The following is a 23,601-nucleotide window of genomic DNA, read 5'->3' as shown; positions in this document are numbered from 1 at the left end:
TCCATCAATTGCTGGGTACGATGCATATTGTGTTAATTAAATTGCCGAGTTCTCTCAACCCACACGATCTATGATGATTCTGGATTGATGTTTTGATATTGTAGCAGTTTGATGATTGAATGTATACTACGTGTAGAAAACATTTTATAATATCTACAGTCAGTGTCAAAAGTTAGGTTCTTACTGTCGCTGTTTTTTTTCATTCATATGTTTGGGCCTCTGGTAGTCTGGAATGATACACCACAAATAATATGTCTGTAGTGAGTTCATAACATTGTAGTCAATTTCCTAAGAGTTTGAATTGTTCAAAGACAAAAGTAAGTAACCGAAAGATTTTCTCATATAACTCATAAATGGTAAGTTATTGCTTATTGCCGTTTTCTATTAATTTGTGTAACATCTGAAAGTAAAACAAATTTACCGAACAAACTAACCTCCGACAGATTACCATTAGGGTGGTGGTGCCATTAGTGGACTACCTAAGCTATAAAAAATCATAATAAAATAACAAAATGCCTTAACCGAGATCTTTTGGCGTCAACACAAAGATTTCAACCTCTCAACTGGACAATGAAGTGGAGTGCCAATCGGAGTCAGGAGGAAAAGTGTTAGTCGTTCGCGTCTAGTACTTTTCTCTCCAACAGTTGTAAAAGATTTGACGCGCCCTTCTTCTAACAAACCTTTCCGTGGAAAGCTCGACAAATATTGCAAATTCTAATACTCAATCTGTTGGATCATATGGCTGGAAGGAGATTCTCTATTTCCCGCGGGTTTCGCGTAAGTGTTTCTACTTAAGGGTCCGCCACCCCCTTTTTGGCCCTTCATACAGCGATATGTTGAATGCAGATTGGTAATAAAATTTGACCTTACTGTTGAGTGGAGCCGCATGCAGAGTAAGACTCAAGCAAGGATTGGTGGCTACCTACATACATACATACAACACAAAGATTTCAACCTCTACTATATGGGAAAAATATAAAAAAATAGTGATAAAACCGGGTACACGTGTTCCTGTAGTTGCGATAGTGCTCCAGTAGTAGACGTTCGGGAATAATACAAGGAATTTAAAACAAAATGGTCAATATTTACATAGGTTTAACATTTTTCCCTCGGAACAGCAATTAATATCTTTCGAATGAAGCATAAAGATCATCTCTAGTGCTTTTCTTAATTTTTATACATCCATTTTAAAAACTGCTCCCATCCGTTGATCCACTACCCGAGGAGGAACAAATAACTCCCCAAAAACTTATGCATACCATTTTTTGGTATCATACCAAAATTAGGTATTGTTCAGTTGTCAATACCTCAGTTTGGTATTATAATGGTATTGAAAAAAATCTTTAAAACAATTAATAATACTTCATTGAGGTATTGAACAGCTATTGAGGTCTGCTGGAGGTATTGAACAACAATTGAAAAATTTCATTTTTATATGAAAATCCATCAAGTATTATTGAGGTATTACAATACCTGATCTAGTTATCAGTTTGGTGTTCGTAGAATATGCTTGAGATATTATTTGAGGTATTTTACCTCTTATGCAGGGCTAATTCATACCTCATTCAGGTATGTAGTATTGGAACCCGAGCAGAAGAAAATAACTACTGAATACCAAATTGAGGTATTCCATACCAGATAATTTCCAATACTACATACCTGAATGAGGTATGAATTAGCCCTGCATAAGAGGTAAAATACCTCAAATAATATCTCAAGCATATTCTACGAACACCAAACTGATAACTAGATCAGGTATTGTAATACCTCAATAATACTTGATGGATTTTCATATAAAAATGAAATTTTTCAATTGTTGTTCAATACCTCCAGCAGACCTCAATAGCTGTTCAATACCTCAATGAAGTATTATTAATTGTTTTAAAGATTTTTTTCAATACCATTATAATACCAAACTGAGGTATTGACAACTGAACAATACCTAATTTTGGTATGATACCAAAAAATGGTATGCATAAGTTTTTGGGGAGTTATTTGTTCCTCCTCGGGAAATTATCTGGTATGGAATACCTCAATTTGGTATTCAGTAGTTATTTTCTTCTGCTCGGGTACTGGAACACGACGGCAACTACTGGTGCAAGGGAGCAAATTTTTTGTGTAAACTTTATTATTTATATGACTTTTTGATGAAATAAAAAGCTGATATTTGGCAAATCGACTAAACTGAGACGATCTATCCACCAAAAATAGCACATGTCGTTTTTATCGAAAAATGTTCGTTTTATTCCATAGCCCAATCTACTGGTACATTACAACCATTGGTACCGGTACCCTATTTAATTGAATTAAAAGTCTATCGGAGTTACTTACCTTTGCATTCAAAAAACCCTCAGAAGTTTTTGAAAAATATTATGGATTTACTACACACAAAACTTCAGATTATGTGTATGTCGTCATTCAAATTAAAGCAAATTCCGACTACCAGGAAATGAGATACAGATCTCAACACATGAGCTTTTTGTATAAAAAATAGTATTTGATTAGGTACTCCAACCGTTTTGCAAACAGCTTTTTCTTGTACCAGCTTCTTGTTTTAATTAGACTATATCCTTCATTAAAATATTGTCTCCGCAAATGAGTTTCAGTTCTAGGAACCGGTCACTAATGTGTATTACCATTGGTGGCGATGGACTTGCTCAATTTATCGATTCGAACCGGGATTCCATTGCCACTTGCTTTGCACAGGGATGGCAACAAAGTTGATTACGCCATATGTTCTACTTTCCTGCGTGCCTTGTTCAGGCGAACTTGCTACTTCCCGCTCTATAGGATGACGCAACATTCCTCTTTGGAGATTCTTACACTGTCCTATGCATGTTCCGGCATAGGATAGACTTTGCAAGTTATTTCTATTGTAAGCCAATTATGTGTGCTGATTTATGTTTTTCTTGGAAGAATTAGCTTTCTACAGTAGGTGTGAAATGTGTCACGTCATTTATTACATATACATTCCATTTATCTTTTGTTTGTATGGCATATCACACACCTAATGCAAATAGAATATATGTTACAAAATAATTATGCATTTTAATTAAGCTCAAACAACTTCAGTTTGAATAATTGAATTATATGAAAGAATTTCACTAGTGTCGAACCTTTTAAGGAGAATATTGTTATAAAGTCATTCGAATGATCGAATTCCACTTCGAGCTGGTGTTGAATTAGTTAAAAACAAAACAGCATTGTTAACAAACAAATATATCATACCTAGAGAAACTGAAATTCGGTAGAGCGGGCAGAAAAATTCTACCTTCTTGGGGTTCAAATAGAAATAATAGAAGATGTAAATGCAGTTTTTTACAGATTGTTTTTGTGTTTGAAAATGGTCCACTTTATTGGACACTTTATTCACAATTTCCATAATACTGTAATCCGGTGTAAAATTAATTATTGTTTATTTTAACTATTGAATTGTTTTATGCTTTCGCCGTACGATATCTCTGAATCAACAATACAAATTGGCCATAAATTGTCGAAATAGTGACAACTTTTTCTCCGTTTATTTTTGATCCGTCCCAAGGTTAGAAGTCCATCGAACTGATACTTGCGCTTGTGAAAGACAAATCTAGTTTTTTTTCGTCAATGCGCATATTGTTCAAAAATAGCACATTACTAGCTGAAACCTGTCACTATGAATGTCGAATAAAAACATCCATTTTTTGCATGTTCCGGCTCCATGTGGAGGTTAGTCAGTCAGTGTTTAATACTACCCGCCGTCGGCGAAAGGTTTCAAGCACAGCTTGCCACATTTCTCAAGCTAATCAGCTTTCTCACACTCTGCACGGTGCACAGTGGCTCAATGCTGACCAAAAGTAAAGAAAGCTAATTTAGGCAGCAGTCTGCTAAGAACAAGAAGAAGATGTTCACCATTTGAGAATGTCAACAAGGGTGCAACAAAGAATATCTTATTTTCAATTTTTCAATGCTTACGTAAGATTTCTAGGCAACGCTCTTGATTGATTGTTTACCTCTTATACGTCACAAATGTTCTATAGTATTCGAAGGACTATGGCTTCATTTACGCATTTTGCGCCAAGATATGAAAATTTATATATTTGGAAAACAGTCAATTTGATCATTAGACCGTCAGACTTGTTTTGAAGAACGCATTTTTTCTGTTAACATCAATTGCAAAAAAAAAAAAAATACAAAAATTTCTCTACGATTTTCTATTTTAAATTCGTGTATAAATGGCTACATTTCTTGATTCTTGATTTCTTTTGATGTTGATACGGTTCTATCAAGTAAAATGAAGAAATATGCTTATTTCAAACCGATTTTGCCAAATGTACCGATATTTTCTTTGTTATAGCGGCCATTTCGAACAAATTGCCTTCTAAGATTACGTTTTGCCAATGAATTAGGATTTTAGTTCAAATTGTAATTTTGACCAACATTTGTACGGGATGCGGCCACTGTGCGGTGGACGTCCGTCGTTGCCACTCGGTCACGGTCAATTTTCGGGTGCGCGTTTGGATAACACAGCGTAACAAAATTGACACTTTTGCGTGTCTCAAGGATCAAATTATGTGTCTCGAGTAGGTTTGGGGTTGCTGAATCTGATGTCATTTTCAGAAATGTTCCAGCACGTCACAATTTTTGGCTACAGGTCGCCAAAGTTGTATGAAACACTGATTTTATTGATGTTTACACAAAATTTAAACTATAATTTATCAAAGTTTTTTGTAATCTAATCCACTAAGCATGCTGTCTTGCACATAAATTTTCATTTTGGATTAAATTTGGTTGAAATTGCGCGATTAAATTTAGATTAAACCGATTTTTTCGACATGTTTGCTGTCACCACACAAAATTCTTCGTTTCTTTTATATGGGAAAATACAATACTTTTTCAAACCATCGAAAAAAAACTTTTCCGCATCGAAAGTATTATAAACTTTGCCGATAAGTATTGTTATATACATAAAGTTTGAATTCTGTGGCAAATTAGGCAAATAAATTGCCTTACAAGCTGGCAAACTTGCATGCAAGTTGGCTGAAATAGCCAATTTTTGAATTTTCAACAGGCAATATCTCAAAAACTAGACGTACTATGATATTTTTGAAAACGGCAATGAACTCAGCAACCCTTAAATGAGTGAATAGCTGTATTTTGGTGCTTGAGACAAAAACGTGTTCCGCAGTGTAATTAACCGCCGCGGATGCCTATCAGTTGGCCGCTGGGAAAATTGTCCGAAACTCATCGGGAAATGATCGGCGCTTGTCGGCGGCTGCTAGCCGGTAATGGTGCGGAAACCAACTTTCAAATGGGATTATTAGAAATTATATTCATCTCTGTGGATGGCCCATTCTATCGTACTGTGACAGGTATGTAGATTAGGTGAACTCACACTGATAGTAAATATCAAACAAGGTCTAATACAATACATAGCTACTTTCAGGAATTAGATGACGCACTGTAGGTCATTTTTCAATACAGTGCTCATTTGCATAGATAGATAGGTTTCTTCGAATCAATGCTTAGGCAAGCAACCGCGAGCCCGTCTTGTTTGGATGATTAAAACCCAACAGATAATAATCAAGAGAACATGTCGCTCGAAGTGGAAATATCTGTATGTTTGTAGCGGGACGACGACATCTATATTGGGCTAGGGCACAGCTGCTTCTGGTTGCTTGTAATCTGCGGCTGAATCATTTGTAAATTTGATTACAAATTTATCTGACTGGGTATGGCCACTGAATGTGTTGGTTTCTGTTGATAACCGATGAAGTATGATTGCTGTTGGCTTCTCGTTTCTCTTGTTTGCTTAGGTTAATCAGTTATTTATTTGTCCAATGCTCTGATACGGGAATTTATTAGTTGGTACACATCTCGATTTGTCAATTAATCAGACACTACGTTTTTAGAATTCTAGTTTTGTTTTGCCTTTTAGGGTTAGTAGGTCTTCTTCCACTACATGCAGTCAACATAATCGTAGCGTTCCACAGAACTGCCGATCTCTATCTGGTTTCCTGCTGATTTTTTGCAATTCTTCCTTCGGACATTCATATTAAGTGATCAGCCTACTGAGGTCTGCCGTATTTTATAAGCTTAGTAATATTCGCTTTTTTGTAAACTTGATATCAAGGTGATTCATATGTCTGCCCCACATACCATTTTCTAGTTTCCCATCGAGTATTGTACGCAGTGCTTTGTAAGTTGTGGAATCTAAGGCTTTATTCGTAGTCACAATACGTCTTTTAATGTCATGTGAAACGTCATTGTCTCAAGTGTTTCAAGATAAACAAAATCCTTAACAACTTCAAATACATCCCCAACAAGTCTATCTATATTTCTACCTGCAACAATGTAGTTCGTTGGGTTACAATAAATGGTCAGGTCTATTCTTCCTGTCTCCCTCGTGAGAGGCACGGAAACCTCCTTCACTGATCTGCGATCGACACCAATGAGGTCGATATCGCCAGCAAAGCCAAGGAGCATATGCGACCGTGTATTGATAGTGCCGTTTTTCTGCATGCCAGAACTCCTAATAGCACACGTGAGTGCAAGGTTGAACAGTAAAATCGTACGTCTCCTTGCCTCAATCTGTCTAACGTTCCCAACGAGGTTGACACCTCGTCTGCAATCCGAACACTTGATTTCGTACCATATAGCGGTGCAAATATCAGCCAAATTAGTTTCGCACGAAATACATGCTCAGACATTAACTGCCACATCTCATTTCTTTTCACTGAGTCGTATCTGTATTCCTCTGTAACTACTTAGCGCACTCTAGTCTGTGGCCTTTATAGGGAACCACTATACCATATGTGAATTCTCGTAACACTTGGCCATATGTGAATTCTCTTAACGTCTTTGGTGCCTATTTATGATGGATATTATCGTTTTCGTAGCGCACAAAAATAGATTTGAAAATATAATTATGAATTTTTATATTGCATTGTGATGATGTATTTTAGTACCAAATTGACCAATATAAAAAGGTTGCACCCAATACCGGACACGGTCTCGAAAAGTCTCGAATTCTATAAATTTGCACATCACAAAAACATTCTATTTTTACTCTATGATTCGTATATTACTGCCAATTCTATGAATTTGCAACACTCACAAGAGTAATTTGAGTTTTACTTAGTAGGCAAGTGGTTCATCAAAAACCCTATTTCATATATTATAAAAAATACCACATTTTAAGTTTTGTTCTGACTTTTCATTCTGCTTATTTTTATTGCATCTATGATACCATGATCTATAAAATCTATGAAAATGAATATATTTGAATACATTGGTACAAAGATATCATGTAACGCATAAAGCTGTCCGAAACTAGGAGACAGGAAGTGCTAGACCAAAATTGTATTTTGACTACATTTAGTTCAAATGTGGTACAAAATACATTCTCACTTTCAAATTAGGATGGTTTTCTATTATTCCTGTCAGATCAAAATTATTGTTTCATGTTCAAAATCGTTATTAAATAAGATCAAATTGAAGGCGATACGTCAACTTTTTATCGGTTTTCAAACATCTCTGTTGTTCCAAAAAAGCGTAAATATTCCAAGGATGTGTTAGTCTACGCTGTCCGGTACTGGAGGATCTCCCCCTAACCGTTTTTGGCTAAGAATTCTCTCAGGTAATAAATGTTAAAGTGCTTTTAGAACACTAGCTAAAAAGCAGGCTCTGTACCAGACACCAGTTAGCAGTACGGAAGGTCAGAAAACAGAAGAAGCTTTTATTCAAGAAGGCATCCAGAGTTTTCGTTTTGAGACGACCCCTTGACTTGATGTTAAATTCCAAACCAATCTTTTAAATCAAGTATCTACTATATTAAGATATTGGCTTTGCTCTCAATCTTCGATTGATATTTACTCTATGATAATTAATATTCACTCCGACTTAAGCCCCTGTCCATTCTCACGCCATCACTTCTCGCTCAGATTGCGCGCTCGCTTTCCCTTCCTGATTCACGTTGCAAAAGTTCAAAACGCAACTTCTGTACCAACAGAAAAAGTGCATCACTCTGATTTCGATCGATGCGCAAAGTGCAAAGCATAATAAACACGTAGAAAAGAAGGAGAGAAGGAGAAAAAAAACAGCCGGATGGGACCATTCGATCGGCGTTCACCCGTCTTGGGCCGTATCCGTATCAGTTGCATACAATCAAAGAATGGACGACGGTAAACATGCGAGACGCTCTTTTCACAACATTATTATGCTTATGAGGCTTTCCAGGGGAGAGTGGTCCGGAATGGACCTCTCAAACTTCTTCATCATATTTTTTGTTTATAAAGGTGAAAATGGCTTTAAATTGAAGGTCTTTGATGTCTTTTTAACACGACTGTCCTCAGGTTCTTTCGGATCCAGGCTTGTTTTTCAGATTCCTCGAGGAAAACCTTCAGAAAATCCACATCCCGAAATTTCGCATTAGATTTATTCAAATATTTTGTTTCAAGTTGCTTCAGAAATTACACTCATTAAAATTTTCAAGATTTAATAATTATTTTTTTCAAAAAAAAAACTCCTTCAATAAGTTTTTATTATTTCCATGAAAAAAAAACCCAAGATGTTCCTCTAGATATCACTCTTCCTAATTCTTTATACTTTCTGATTATGAATCGTGGTTTACGGCTAACCAGCCGAGTGGAAGTTTAACAACTACCGAAAAGCTAAACATTACATATACTTTGCAATTGGATTAAATGGACAAATTGATGTGAAGTTTTGCGAAAAAGTTACACGTCTTCTCAGTGAGAATCGAACTCACGAAAAAGGACCACGTGATTATTGAGCTGAAATCGAATTCAGGTTAACTTCTGCGTCCATGAGTCCTCTCATGGCGTAGGGGTAACGCGCCCTAACTAGAGATCAGGGTGTCGTGAGTTCGATTCTCACTGAGAAGATGTGTCACATTTTCGCAAAACTTCACATCAATTTATCCATTTAATCCAACTGCAAAGTATATGTAATGTTTTGTTTTCGGTAGTTGTTATTTCCTTATGATTTTTTTTTTCAAATTATTTACAAGAGTTCCATTAAGAATTACTATTTGATATCTTTCCTGAGGAATTTCTCTGGAGGTTCCTTGTCAACTAATCCAAGAGTTCTTCCAAAGATATCCTTGTGTTGTATATATTTCAAAAATTCCTTCCTAGCAAATAAGGGCGTTTTGCTTGAAGAAAGCACTGCTTTTATTTCTTAAAGAATCTCTTATATAACTGCTTATATATTTAAAATGCCTTCTAGGGAAATCAGAATATTAATTTCTGAATAAATCAATCAAATAGTTAAAATTGTTTTAAATAAATCTCTGGATCATTTTGCGATCATTTTTGATAGCCTTCCCACATCTTTACTCTTCCACAATACAGTTGTTGTGGAAGCGATGTAGGTACGATAGGCAAACAGTTTCAACACTAAATAAATCGCACTCGCTCGTTCCGCGTGTGTAGGAACATAAGATGGATGGATATGGGTTATGAAAGGGGTCCGCGTGGTCTGTAGGGATTTGAATTCTAAACTTGTAACCAACTCAGTTATTGGGTCACCAAGTGGCTCGGTAGCTTAGTTGGTAAAGCGCTCGTCTAGCATACAAGAGTCCTGGGTTTAAATCCCAACCGAGCACGTGGATTTTTTTCATAATTTCACCCATAATTTGTCCATCTTTATCACGCGTAATGAGTTAATTAATTTAATAACCATGCGGATTGGATTACCGAACAGCTCAACATAAGTGTCAATTTATATTAGAGTGTTACTGCCTCTCTGTAGTAGTCATGCCGTCACTTGAGTAAGAACGACACGTTGATAGCCTTCCCACATCTTTACTCTTCCACAATACAGTTGTTGTGGAAGCGATGTAGGCAAACAGTTTCAACACTAAATAAATCGCGCTCGCTCGTTCCGCGTGTGTAGGAACATGAGATGGATGGATATGGGTTATGAAAGGGGTCCGCGTGGTCTGTAGGGATATGAATTCTAAACTTGTAACCAACTCAGTTATTGGGTCACCAAGTGGCTCGGTAGCTTAGTTGATAAAGCGCTCGTCTAGCATACAAGAGTCCTGGGTTCAAATCCCAACCGAGCACGTGGATTTTTTTCATAATTTTACTTATAATTTGTCCATCTTTACCACGCGTAATGAGTTAATTAATACAACCATATGAGTTTTCGTAGTTTTCATATTTTTACCACAAAACCAAGATAAAAAGCTTTCAGATGATGTAAAAATAATGACGCTAGCGTTATTTTTCGATTTTATACGAATATTTGTTCTTAGCTATGCGGCTATTGGTACGTCGACCCAAAATTGCTGAAAAAATTTTTTTTTGAAATTTTTTGATGAAATTTATTGCAGTCAAATAACTAATATATTTAGTGGGTTTTCGAAGGAGTTCATGGAGTTATTCTTGGTAGAATCCTAAGAAAATCAATATCTTTATAAATATTATAAGTTACTGAAAAAATATCTTATGAACAAAAGAACAAGATAAATTTTCCAATTGACTGTTTAACGAGAAACTTGCAACGATCGACGCGCCACCATAATTCATATAACGGAGGGTATTATAACTAACTTGGAGGTGATAATTTCGCAATTTGGACGTTAACATCACCTCTAAACACTAGCGATTTGGCGGTGGGATGTTGACGTTTGATCACGAATAACTTAAAAAAAAAAAGAAAAAATCAATGCGAATGATAATAGTAGAGATCTACAATTTATAAAGAGGTATTCCGGGTGAAATTCCTAAACGAGTCGAAGAAACATTCGGTAAACTTTTACAGAGTTTCGATAAAAATAATTTCCGTACATTCAGCTGTTGTTGTTGAGTTATGGCAGTTTAAGTGAGCCAAAATATGTTAACCTTGCGGTCATCGCGTGAAAGATTTTATTATAGGGATTAAATAGGGTCGGTGTAAAAATAGCCGCACAGCTAAGGACAAATATTCGTATAAAATCGAAAAATAAAGCCAGCGCCATTATTCTGACTTCATCTGAAAGCTATCGAGTGCTTTTCTTGGTTTTGTGGAAAAAATATGACAACTACGAAAACTCATATTTTTGTATATAATATCGCTTGTTGCTATAGTAGCACTGTTTTTAATTTCTGTTCCTATAGCTCTAGCCGTGATTTATGCAAAACACAAATCAAAATCGTGTTTTTGCAGAATTATTAATATTTATGACCATGAAACTTTTTTTTGCTAACTACTTATAAAGATGACGTCTTTCCAAAGTTTTTTAATAAGCCAAAGGCAATCAGTGAACGAGCTAGTAGATTCTAAATTTTTCTACCAGGCGGCGCTAGTGAGCATGAATTTTTTGTTTTGCGAATATTTTAGGACCCTGACCATTTAGAAAGATGGCATCTTTGGCAAAGTTGTTCAGTAGCTTAAAGGCTATCATTACACTGCGGAACATGTTTTTGTCGCAAGCACCAAAATACCACTATTTAGTAAAATAAGGGTTGCTGAATCCATTGCCGTTTTCAAAAATATTATAGCACGTCTAGTTTTTGAGATGTTGGCTGTTCTTCTTCTTTCTGGCGTCACGTCCCAACTGGGACAAAGCCTACTTCTCAGATTAGTGTTCTTATGAGCACTTCCACAGTTATTAACGGAGAGCTTTCTTTTGCCGATTGACCATTTTTGCATGTGTATATCGTGTGGCAGGTACGAAGATACTCTATGCCCTGGAAATCGAGAAAATTTCCTTTACCAGAAAAGATCCTCGACCAGTGGGATTCGAACCCACGACCCTCAGCATGGTCATGCTGAATAGCTGCGCGTTTACCGCTACGGCTATCTGGGCCCCTGTTGGCTGTTGAAAATTCTAAATTTGACTATTTCATTTAACTTGTATGCTAGTGTGCCTGATTGTATGGCAATATATTTGCTTAATTTGCCACAGAAATCAAACTTCATGTGTATAACAATCATTATCAATAAAGTTCATAATATTTTCGATGTTCAAAAGTTATTTTTGGATGGTTTCGAAAAGTATTGTATTTCGCCATATAAGAGAAACAAAGAATTTTGTATGGTGACTGCAAGCATGTTGGAAAAATCGATTTAATGTAAATTTAATCGTGCAATTTCAACCAAATTATACCTCAAATAAAAGTTAAAGTCAGATTTTGCATGCTTGGTGGATTAGATCACAAAAAGTTTGATAAACCATACTCATAATTTCATGTAAAATCAATTAAAACAGTATTTTATACAATTTTGGCGACCTGTAGCAATTGTGATGTGCTGGAACTTTTCTATGAACGGCACATATACAGCAACCCCAAATCCACTAAAGACACATTATTTAGGGCCCTATTTTATAAGTCGAGTCGATCAAAAACGACTCGACTGAAGTCACTGTCGACCAAAAATTTCGCTCGACTTGGCTCTGTCACTCGAGTTTATCGACAGTTGTCACTCTATGTGACTGGATTACTATGGGAGTCGACGGGTGACATCTGAAATATGCATGCTTACTTTGATCGACAATGACTTCAGACGAGTCACGTGAATTTGCTCGAATTACAAAATAGACCCCTTAATCCTTGAGACACGTAAACATGTCATTTGTGTTACGCTGTGTTATTTTAGCCAATCTCAAATTTCAAGGCTTACATAAAAGTAGCCTTTGAGCAACTGAATTACATTGACGATGATGCCATTTTTCTAAACAGCCAGGATCCTGAAATATTCGCAAAACAAAAATTTCATGCTTACTAGCGCCGTCTGAAGGTAAAATTTTGAATCAACTAGCTCGAACAATGATGACCCTTGAAATATTTAACAATTTCACCGAACGCGCCATTTTTCTAAATGGGCAAGCTCCGGAGATACCTGCAAAACAAAAGTAAAAGTTTCATGCCCACTAGTGCAACCTTGCGGCCAAATTCCTATTAAACTATTTCAATCATAACTATCCATCAATTTGCCCATCCGAATGCTGTTTGTTTTCACTCGACAGCTAAGACAAGACGTGTCAAGCCAAAGTACAAAAACGAAATCAATTGCCTGTCAGAAAAGACCACTTCTCATTGATCGTTTTGGCAAAGGCCTACATTCACATCGTTGATTTGGATTAAGGTGAAACAGCTTGGAATCAAAATTCAATGATATACCAAAACTTTGAAGGCACAAATCTCGAGGAAAAAGCATCATACTACAGTGCAATTTCTATTTTAGCTTTGTGCACTAGCAGAAAGCTTAAAATAAGGAGATCTACTTTGTACATTCATTGTTTCAGCAGATTAGTGCCTTTAAAATCGCGAGTAGGTGCACAAGCAGGCCGTTGTACCAGCCATGTTTGGATTCCGAGATGTGTCACCTTAAATCAGGGCACTTTGTTGCTTGCCTGGCCGTGTTCCTAGTTCAATTAGAGTTTTCATCAAAAGTTTGGAAATTTGTCATGAAATCATTTTTTGAAAATGTATTTATACTCGATGTTAAGTATACCGTACAATACTAAAATAAATAAAAAAACGTACTTGAGACAAAATAATGTGAATTATAGAGAAACTTTAAAGTAGATGGAGTACCGTGTACCTTTTAATTCCGCTCCTAAATAATTTAGGAGCGGAATTAAAAGGTACACGGTACTCCATCTACTTTAAAGTTTCTCTATTTGAGATTCTGCTCAGAGGATTCGAACATTCATTAAAGAGTGCTTCGTGAAGCCCAAGCAGGACAGTTCGATTTTGCGTCGTCCGATAGATTTAGCTCACAATTTCGCATGTTTTCGTCGCCGGAGATTTTTTTTTTGTTTTTTCCTGTTTTGGAGCGTCTTGCTGGGTAGTGCTTCGTGAAGCCCAAGCAGGACAGTTCGGTTTTGCGTCGTCCGATAGATTTAGCTCACGGTTTCGCGCATGTTTTCGTCGCCGGAGATTTTTGTTTTTGTTTTTTTTTTCCGGTTTTGGAGCGTCTTGCTGGGTAGTGCTTCGTGAAGCCCAAGCAGGACAGTTCGGTTTTGCGTCGTCCGATAGATTTAGCTCACGGTTTCGCGCTTGTTTTCGTCGCCGGAGATTTTTTTTTTCTGTTTTGGAGCGTCTTGCTGGGTAGTGCTTCGTGAAGCCCAAGCAGGACAGTTTTTACATTCAGAAATGGAATAGTGAAAAGTGAAAAAGTGATTTGTTTGATTTGTGTCCTCAGTACTGTTGGTTTTTGACTGCCCTAAGTTCACCGAACCATCCGGAAGTGACAGGCAGCACATAAATTTAGAGAATCAATCCGGTGAGTTTGTTCCAGTATGATACTTTTTCTTTTGTGAGCCTTCCGGATCGTTTTTGTCCGCGTCGTGGAACTTCTGATCGTTTCTTGAACGGAAAATGTTATTTTCGGAGTTTGATAATTATGTTCAGATTGCGCATTCTGTCCGGGCGGGTGTTACGCAACTAACAATCGGTTGTGGATGCTTTTTAACCGTTCGATGACCCTGGAGGGATCGATTCTGCTTTTCGTATAATTTTGAGCAGAAAAACCGACTGTGTTATCCTAGGGTGTTTAGTTCGAACGCGCTTCCTTTCGTTTTTCGATTACCATGACCCCACAGTTATGGATCAAATAGTGTGGAGTCCAACCTATAAAATTCAATAAAACGACATGGAAAATGTAAAATTGTAATATAAAAGCACGAATCGAATCGTTTCAAATTGGAACTTCGGTTAGTAAACTGTTTTGAGTGTAATATTTACATAGGATTGCATACAAATTAAAAATTGTATCGGTTCCTGAAAACCATATTATGGATCAATTTTCATATTATGGATCAAAATGTGACATATTACGGATCAGTGCGCAAAATCAAGAGATTTTCAACTCAATGCATCTGTATTGCATGGTATAGCGAAAGTTAACAATGTTTCATATATTACTGCAAAAAATAGCAGTGTTAGAGCTGCAAACAAGGGTAAAATGGCCTTTTTTTGTGATACTGCATTGTAGTAACTGAGACATGAACTGTTTTCGCTATACACCAAGTTTACCACCCATTTTTGTCTGCTAAAAAATGAAATTTACAAACCTTGATGTTTTATTAGTTTTATCCTTAGTGCTATTGTCTGAAAATGTCGAATCCAATGCACAAAATAGCAGAAATCTACATTCTTTGGAAGTGATCCATAACCGTGGTAAACGATCATTTCCTGGTCCATATTATGGATCACTAGTTAGAAGTGCTAATATTCGATATTTAGAATCAACAATCAAGAAAAATGTTTTCCAAAGATGAATTCATAATAAATCGAAGCGAACGAGCATAAAATATGTTATAACATTTGAATTTTACCCCCTGTGGGAGCTTATGAATGCTGACGGCACTTCTTACAGAAAACGACCATATAATGATAGCTGTGTGGTACCAACTAAACATTTGTCAAATACACCGTTATTTAGCGGTCGAATGTTGTGTTTAACATTACAAATGGTAGAAGACAAATAGTATAACATGGGAAAAATATGTTTTACGTCAACGTTTATGTTTTGAGCGAGTTATCCGATGTTGAACGCCAAAGTGATCCGTCACTGTGGGTGATCCGTAACTGTGTGGGTATGGTATCTGAAAATACAGTACCACAGTACGCAGGAGATTTTTTTTTTGTTTTTTCCTGTTTTGGAGCGTCTTGCTGGGTAGTGCTTCGTGAAGCCCAAGCAGGACAGTTCGGTTTTGCGTCGTCCGATAGATTTAGCTCACGGTTTCGCGCATGTTTTCGTCGCCGGAGATTTTTGTTTTTGTTTTTTTTTTCGGTTTTGGAGCGTCTTGCTGGGTAGTGCTTCGTGAAGCCCAAGCAGGACAGTTCGGTTTTGCGTCGTCCGATAGATTTAGCTCACGGTTTCGCGCATGTTTTCGTCGCCGGAGATTTTTGTTTTTGTTTTTTCCGGTTTTGGAGCGTCTTGCTGGGTAGTGCTTCGTGAAGCCCAAGCAGGACAGTTCGGTTTTGCGTCGTCCGATAGATTTAGCTCACGGTTTCGCGCTTGTTTTCGTCGCCGGAGATTTTTTTTTTCTGTTTTGGAGCGTCTTGCTGGGTAGTGCTTCGTGAAGCCCAAGCAGGACAGTTTTTACATTCAGAAATGGAATAGTGAAAAGTGAAAAAGTGATTTGTTTGATTTGTGTCCTCAGTACTGTTGGTTTTTGGCTGCCCTAAGTTCACCGAACCATCCGGAAGTGACAGGCAGCACATAAATTTAGAGAATCAATCCGGTGAGTTTGTTCCAGTATGATACTTTTTCTTTTGTGAGCCTTCCGGATCGTTTTTGTCCGCGTCGTGGAACTTCTGATCGTTTCTTGAACGGAAAATGTTATTTTCGGAGTTTGATAATTATGTTCAGATTGCGCATTCTGTCCGGGCGGGTGTTACGCAACTAACAATCGGTTGTGGATGCTTTTTAACCGTTCGATGACCCTGGAGGGATCGATTCTGCTTTTCGTATAATTTTGAGCAGAAAAACCGACTGTGTTATCCTAGGGTGTTTAGTTCGAACGCGCTTCCTTTCGTTTTTCGATTATCTGAAAATACAGTACCACGCAGTACAGTTTTTCAATGGGCACAATACAGTTTTGCAATAGGCGTGATTTTTTTTATTTTACGCGTATCGTTGTTTTATACAATCCGATGACCCTGGAGGGATCGGTTTTGCTTTTTACTGGTTATTGAGCAAAAATATTACTGCACAATCGACAAGCATTTCGCGAAATACTATTTATACTATAAATAAGCTATTGTTTTCTCTTTTGATTGCCGGCATTCAAAAGATTAATTTGAAAACGCTTAAACAACAAATATTTATGGTCTATCGCCAGCTTTCTAGGCGAATCCTGACAATATACCTTCCCCAACCTCCAACTCCGTAGCACTTATGAGGGTGTCGCTGAGTCGGTGGCCTCTCATTAAGTAAGTGCTACATCAACATTTCCTTCCCCTATCCCAAGTTACGGTAAAGATGGGCGTGGCCGGGAACAGTGTTGATAGACTCACACTCAAAATCTCAATCAATACGCTCTCCCGTGAGAGCAAACTCATTGCAGATCTGCTTTGCAAATCTCACGCTTGAGATTTTGATGCAAAATTAACTCAATCAACTCAAACCGTAAAAAATGATTCAGTCGCAAAACCCTGCAAAAACTCGTGAAACCCGAATGTTGTTGTTTACGTTAGAAAGGATTAATATAATTTTACCAGACTAACAAGAAATTATTGCCGTGTGTTAGTAAACTGTGGAAATACGAGAGAATGAGTTAAAAAGGCGAGCCAACTCATCCATGATTTTTTGACTGCTGAGTTGCATGATTGACAACTCACGCATGAAAAATCTCAAGCGTGAGTTGTGAGAAATTGAGTTTTTCACAACACTGGCCGGGAATAGCGATATTCATGCTTTTAGTATTCTTGTTTATGATTTGAACAAGGTATACTCCCCTGCCTTGTTCTTGAAAGTAGTCAGGATGAGATTATTGAAAAGAAACATGAATGTTGCTAGTATCCAATCTACGAAGTATGCCGTAACTACGCTAACGCTAACGCTAACGCTAGAGGATTCGAACATTCATTAAAGAGAATGTGAATTATGTCAATTTTCTCAAAAAATATAACCGGTTTTGAATATAAACCTGAGTTTTGAAAAAAAAAGATAGCATCCTCTATTGCACTAAATGAATTAAGCGTGCAAGAATCAACCAAATTATAAGCCTTGATATTTGAATTTGTTTTCAAGGTGTGTTTAAAAATAATACTGGCGTCAAAGGTATCAACTGAATAACAACGGGGCAGTCTTAGTTGAGCTGTCACGTCCTGTCCTAGCTTTCGAACGAGCATGACAACTGCTGGTGAATCACTTCGGCATTCGCATTTTGAGGGGTGTTTATTTGAATTGATGACATCTCTGGCGATATTGTTTGTTCTGTATCGTAAATCTCGTCAGCGGGAAGCGGGCAAAACAAATAAACACATCAATGAAATGTTTCGATAGAAAAATATTGTGTATTTGGCGTTTGAAATTTTGTTGCCCATAATAGTCGAATGATGTCGAAGTCTCCCTATAAAAAAAAATCTTTTCAAAACCGCAAAAAAATCCAAATTTTATTTGGGAAATATTCAATAAATTCAACCAAAGAAACTGTAAAATCAATTCAAACAAAAAACTATTTTCCACTCCAAGCCATTTCACCCTTCGATCCGTTTTGAATCATCTACCCCTACCGTACGGTTCGGCTTCCTCCAAGCGAAACGTTTCTCATTGGGGTGATCAATTCACACAGCTCAAAATAGTGAGTGTCTTCAGGCTTCTCCGGAGCTGAGCATCCCAACTTAAGCCGCTTATAGGATGGCTTCCACTGCACATCTACAACGGCTTAACAGACCAGTAGAGTCGTGGACTGGGGTTGAGTTGATTCAAAACGTTGTTGGTATTGGTTCCACCGAGCACTAGAACACCTTCAGCACTCAGCAGCGGCGAGGTTCGGTTTCAGTTCGCGTTTGGATACCGAATCGGACGGGTTTTGACGCGCGCGCGACCGACGTACGTTTACTTCGTTGAGGCGCTTAAGGAAAAGTGGTTTGCGCGAATCTCTGGCGCTAGACGGGATCCCTCGCCGTGTATAGTGCAGAAATGTGTTGAAACAAGTTTCGATCGAGCCTTTTTGCATCTGTTGTGTTTCTCGAGGTTTTTTGGGGGCCCGCGTGTTCGAAGGGCGATTTTGAGCCATTTAACGCCGTCTCGGGGAATCATCACCCAGCTAAAAGCATCTCGTTAGCTGCAATTGGCCCCTCCGTAAAATTAAAGAATACACGTAGTGAGTTGTAAGCAAGCGCATCTAGGCTCTTGAGAGGGTGTTGTATGATTTCGGCTGGATGGTGCACCCTTCAATATAAGTTAAGGTAGGCTGGTGTGTGAATTAAGTCGTCTAACAATAAATTCAAGCTAAAGTATCATCATCGCTTCGAAGGTGTCGAAGAAGTGTTGAAGAAATATGAGAAGAAACGGTCCCCTCTCGGTAGAAGGCTTTTGAGTGCGCGCACAGATTTAGGCGCAGTTGAAAGTGAGAAAAGTAGGTCTCGTTGAGTGACCGTTGTGAACGTGCAGTCAGCTGGAACTTCGCTACGTAGTGCTTACGACAGCTTTGGTGGTGATTCACGGCCCACTACCTCAAGGAAGGTCGATTCGAGATAAATGATTATCGGCTTTGTCACGTTGTGCGGTTGATCTTGCACTCCTCTGGGCTGGTGTCTGTGTGTTTATGATGTGCCTTCAATAACTGAAATGGAATTTCCCTGTTCGCCTGAGTGAGTCTATAGGGATTCAGCAGATTTCGTTCTCGGTACTGAGCAGTGGTGTATAATTAAGTGATATCGCACGTTTGCTTGAGGGTGCGACACAGCAAGTTGTTCCAAGTGCTTTCGTGTTTTGCGGCAATTGAGATATGAATTGTTTGTTTGGGCAAGATAGTGAGTGAGAATTACGCGATGTTGACGACAAGAAAACCGGGGCCTCCAGTCCCTCCCAGACCAAGTGCTGCAGCCGTAGCCAATGCGCTAGCTAGACACCGTGAGAACTCTCCCAGTCCGGTAGGAGTTCACACGCTGAAGCCACCACATCCAGGACGTACCGTGGTTTACAAATCACCGGGATTCGATGAACCTAAAAAACCGCAACAATGCAGTCCTAACGGAAATTTCATCGCAAATGGAGACTCCAAGAATTATCCGGAGTATTCACCTCAAAAGACGGAAGTTTACCTTGGCGATTCTAACGGACTGTTCGTGCCGCGACCAATTCTACCGGTTGAGAATGGCGTTAATCACCGCAGTAATAACGCCAATTCCAACCTAGTTAACGGAAAACTAATGTACACATCAACGTGTAGTATAATTGAAATAAACTCTTCCTCATCAGCTTCTACTTCGGCGTCATCGTCGCCTATGTCCACGCTTCAAAAGCCAGAATCCATTGGCCGTAATGAACGCAATCATCATAATTTTGTCGATGAAGAAGAGACCATCGTGAGCCAAAAACAAATCAAAAAATCCTACAACCATCAACATCTGGATGCTTTTGACGATTCCTCCGCTATTAGGCGTAATTCACCCGATGTGATTGTGATCAACTCGACCTCCTCTGAGCATGACAGCGGGACTGAGCAAAATTCGATCGATACCAATAGCATCGCCAGTAGCAATTCGCTGGAAAGGGAAAATAATATGAAAAACCTTGAAACCCGACAAGCTCACATGACCGAGATCATCATCGGATTAAGCCCGGATGAGCTTCGTTCCACCAGTACCACCATGGTGAACAGCGGAACATCAACGATCATCGAAGCTCGAAACGATGCCCTCCTTACGAATCAGTCCTCTCCGGAGCCCATCAAACATGTGATAAGAACCTCGTCCATCCGTCTCCCGTACCGTCCGGAGCCGGAAGGCGGTGAGCATATCTCACCCACGAACGATGGCAATGTATCTACCAAATTGATCAATCCCCCGTCGATCGACCCGAAAACGATCGATACGAAGCTGAGCGAGAAGAAAGTGGCATTCCATGAGTTGCTGATTTCGGAACTGACGGCTATGAGACAAACCCATGCTCAAGAAGGCGGAGGTACTGCTGGGGATGCCGTCTCCAGGCGACAGCGATGCCCCCCGGAGACGCGCTCTTCGACGGATGTTTCACCGAATGGGACTGCCAATAGGCCGGCTCGGATTCGTACCGCCGATTGGATTGAAGTTGGCGATAACGGCAAAGAGGTTGTGCTTTCCAGCTGCCAGATCAGCCTGGAGGACTCGGGCATGGAGGACGAGGAAAAGCTGGACGATGCCTCCTCCGGGGTGGGAGATTCCTGGGATAGCGTCAAGGATGCCGAAGAACGGTGAGTTGATGGATTAATTCCTACGTCATTTTATACAGTCATACCTCGGTATAACGTAGCTTCCATAAAACGTTACTTAAGTTTCTACCACCTATCATTATCAAGTCAGAACAATGCCAGCGCTTACTATCCATAATGCAATTATAAATTGATAACTTATGAGCCGTAAGCTCATAGTTAAACCCAAGATTGCTTGGTGCTCCTCCTGGAGTTACACCATGGATTTCATCAAGAATCTTTTGAAAGATACTATTAGAGATTCCTATAAAAATATCTACAAGGTTGCATCTTGAAATATCCACAAGGATTCTTCAATGAACACCTCCTGAGTTTCGTGCAATTTTGTTTTGGGGAATTTTATGAAAATTCCTCATTGCGTTGCTTCAGCGATTGTTCCTGATGACGGACCTGGTGTAGTGGTTAGAACACACGCCTCTCACGTTGAGGACCTAGTATCGAATTCCATCCCGGAGACAGTCATTTATGATTTTGAAGTCTTAAGTATAGGGATGACTTTGTTCGGAAGGAAAGCATAAAGTCGGTCTGAGTTCGGTTTTGTGTCGTCCGATAATTTTGCTCATGATTTCGCGCGTTTTCGTCGCCGGAGAATTTTTTTTTTTCCTTGATTTGGAGCGTCTTGCTGGGTAGTGCTTCGTGAGGCCCAAGCAGGACAGTTCGGTTTTGCGTCGTCCGATAATTTTGCTCATGATTTCGCGCGTTTTCGTCGCCGGAGAATTTTTTTTTTTTTTTCTTCCCTGTTTTGGAGCGTCTTGCTGGGTAGTGCTTCGTGTGGCCCAAGCAGGACAGTTTTTACATTCAGAAATGGAATAGTGAAAAGTGAAAAATGAAAAGTGATTTGTTTGATTTGTGTCCTCAGTACTGTTGGTTTTTGGCTGCCCTAAGTTCATCGAACCATCCGGAAGTGACAGGCAGCACATAAATTTAGAGAATCAATCCGGTGAGTTTGTTCCAGTATGATACTTTTTCTTTTGTGAGCCTTCCGGATCGTTTTTGTCCGCGTCGTGGAACTTCTGATCGTTTCTTGAACGGAAAATGTTATTTTCGGAGTTTGATAATTATGTTCAGATTGCGCATTCTGTCCGGGCGGGTGTTACGCAACTAACAATCGGTCGTGGATGCTTTTTAACCGTTCGATGACCCTGGAGGGATCGATTCTGCTTTTCGTATAATTTTGAGCAGAAAAACCGACTGTGTTATCCTAGGGTGTTTAGTTCGAACGCGCTTCCTTTCGTTTTTCGATTATCTAAAAATACAGTACCACCCAGTACAGTTTTTCAATGGGCACAATACAGTTTTTCAATAGGCGTGATTTTTTTACGCGTATCGTTATTTTATACAATCCGATGACCCTAGAGGGATCGGTTTTGCTTTTTACTGGTTATTGAGCAAAAATATTACTGCACAATCGACAAGCATTTCGCGAAATACTATTTATACTATAAATAAGCTATTGTTTTTCTCTTTTGATTGCCGGCAGATTAATTTGAAAACGCTTAAACAACAAATATTTATGGTCTATCGCCAGCTTTCTAGGCGAATCCTGACAATATACCTTCCCCAACCTCCAACTCCGTAGCACTTATGAGGGTGTCGCTGAGTCGGTGGCCTCTCATTAAGTAAGTGCTACATCAACATTTCCTTCCCCTATCCCAAGTTACGGTAAAGATGGGCGTGGCCGGGAATAGCGATATTCATGCTTTTAGTATTCTTGTTTATGATTTGAACAAGGTATACTCCCCTGCCTTGTTCTTGAAAGTAGTCAGGATGAGATTATTAAAAAGAAACATGAATGTTGCTAGTATCCAATCTACGAAGTATACCGTAACTACGCTAACGCTAACGCTAACGCTAAGGAAAGCATAAAGTCGGTCTTGGAATAAACTAGCCCAGGGATAATAATCTCGTTCATAAAAAAGGGTGGATTGTTCCTAGAATATCTCTAATTAGTCTACCAGATATTCTTTGATGAATTGCGTAGGGATTCTTCTAGATGCAACTAGATAGTCTTCTTCCAAGGTTCCTCCAAGAAATAAACGAGTATTCTTCCAGAAATTATCCTAGAATTAAGATGAGATTTTTCAAACAACTTCGATTGGATGTTCAGAATGATGTTCAGAAAGTGTTTCCGATTAATTATCTAGAATTTCTTTTGTGATTTCCTCAGAAATTCTCAAAAATAAGGATTTCTTGAAGCGCTTGATAAAGACTTGTATTGAAGAATTTGTCCCAAATTTAAATTGTGAATTCTTCAAGGGATTCCTCCGACGATACCTTCATTTTTTCCGAGACTGTTTTTTCCATGAATTCTTCCAGCAGCCCAGCAGCAAGCTGCTGTGTTAATCCTTAACACACAGTCGTTAGAAATATCCTGTTATTCTTCTTCTTCTTTCTGGCGTTACGTCCCCACTGGGACAGAGCCTGCTTCTCAGCTTAGTGTTCTTATGAGCACTTCCACAGTTATTAACTGAGAACTTACTTTGCCAATGACCATTTTTGCATGCGTATATCGTGTGGCAGGTACGAAAATACTCTATGCCCTGGGAAGTCGAGAAAATTTCCAACCCGAAAAGATCCTCGACCAGTGGAATTCGAACCCACGACCCTCAGCTTGGTCTGGCTAAATAGCTGCGCGTTTACCGCTACGGCTATTTGGGCCCTGTTATAAGCCCATTGAATAAATCCATCTATTTGTCCAGTTCAATGCAGGCTTAATATTAAAATAACAAAAAATCCAG

The 23,601-nt window shown here is 38.7% G+C and overlaps 1 protein-coding gene across 2 annotated transcripts in view; it reads left to right on the top strand.

The window, feature by feature from the left end:
* Positions 1-18,436: 18,436 nt before the first annotated feature.
* The window catches only part of LOC5579502 (AF4/FMR2 family member 4), a 238,298-nt gene continuing 233,133 nt past the window's right edge, over positions 18,437-23,601 (top strand). Inside the window, exon 1 of one of the 2 annotated variants that reach the window (XM_021847477.1) lies at positions 18,437-20,845. In XM_021847477.1, coding sequence (XP_021703169.1) covers positions 19,443-20,845 — 1,403 coding nt within the window. In that variant the 5' untranslated portion in view covers positions 18,437-19,442. The remainder of the gene's footprint in view (positions 20,846-23,601) is intronic. The other variant, XM_021847476.1, reaches the window with a different exon arrangement.

The sequence above is a fragment of the Aedes aegypti genome, chromosome 2 (genome assembly GCF_002204515.2).
Source record: "Aedes aegypti strain LVP_AGWG chromosome 2, AaegL5.0 Primary Assembly, whole genome shotgun sequence".
Classification (NCBI taxonomy): domain Eukaryota; kingdom Metazoa; phylum Arthropoda; class Insecta; order Diptera; family Culicidae; genus Aedes; species Aedes aegypti.
This window is presented reverse-complemented; position numbering and strand designations above follow the sequence as displayed.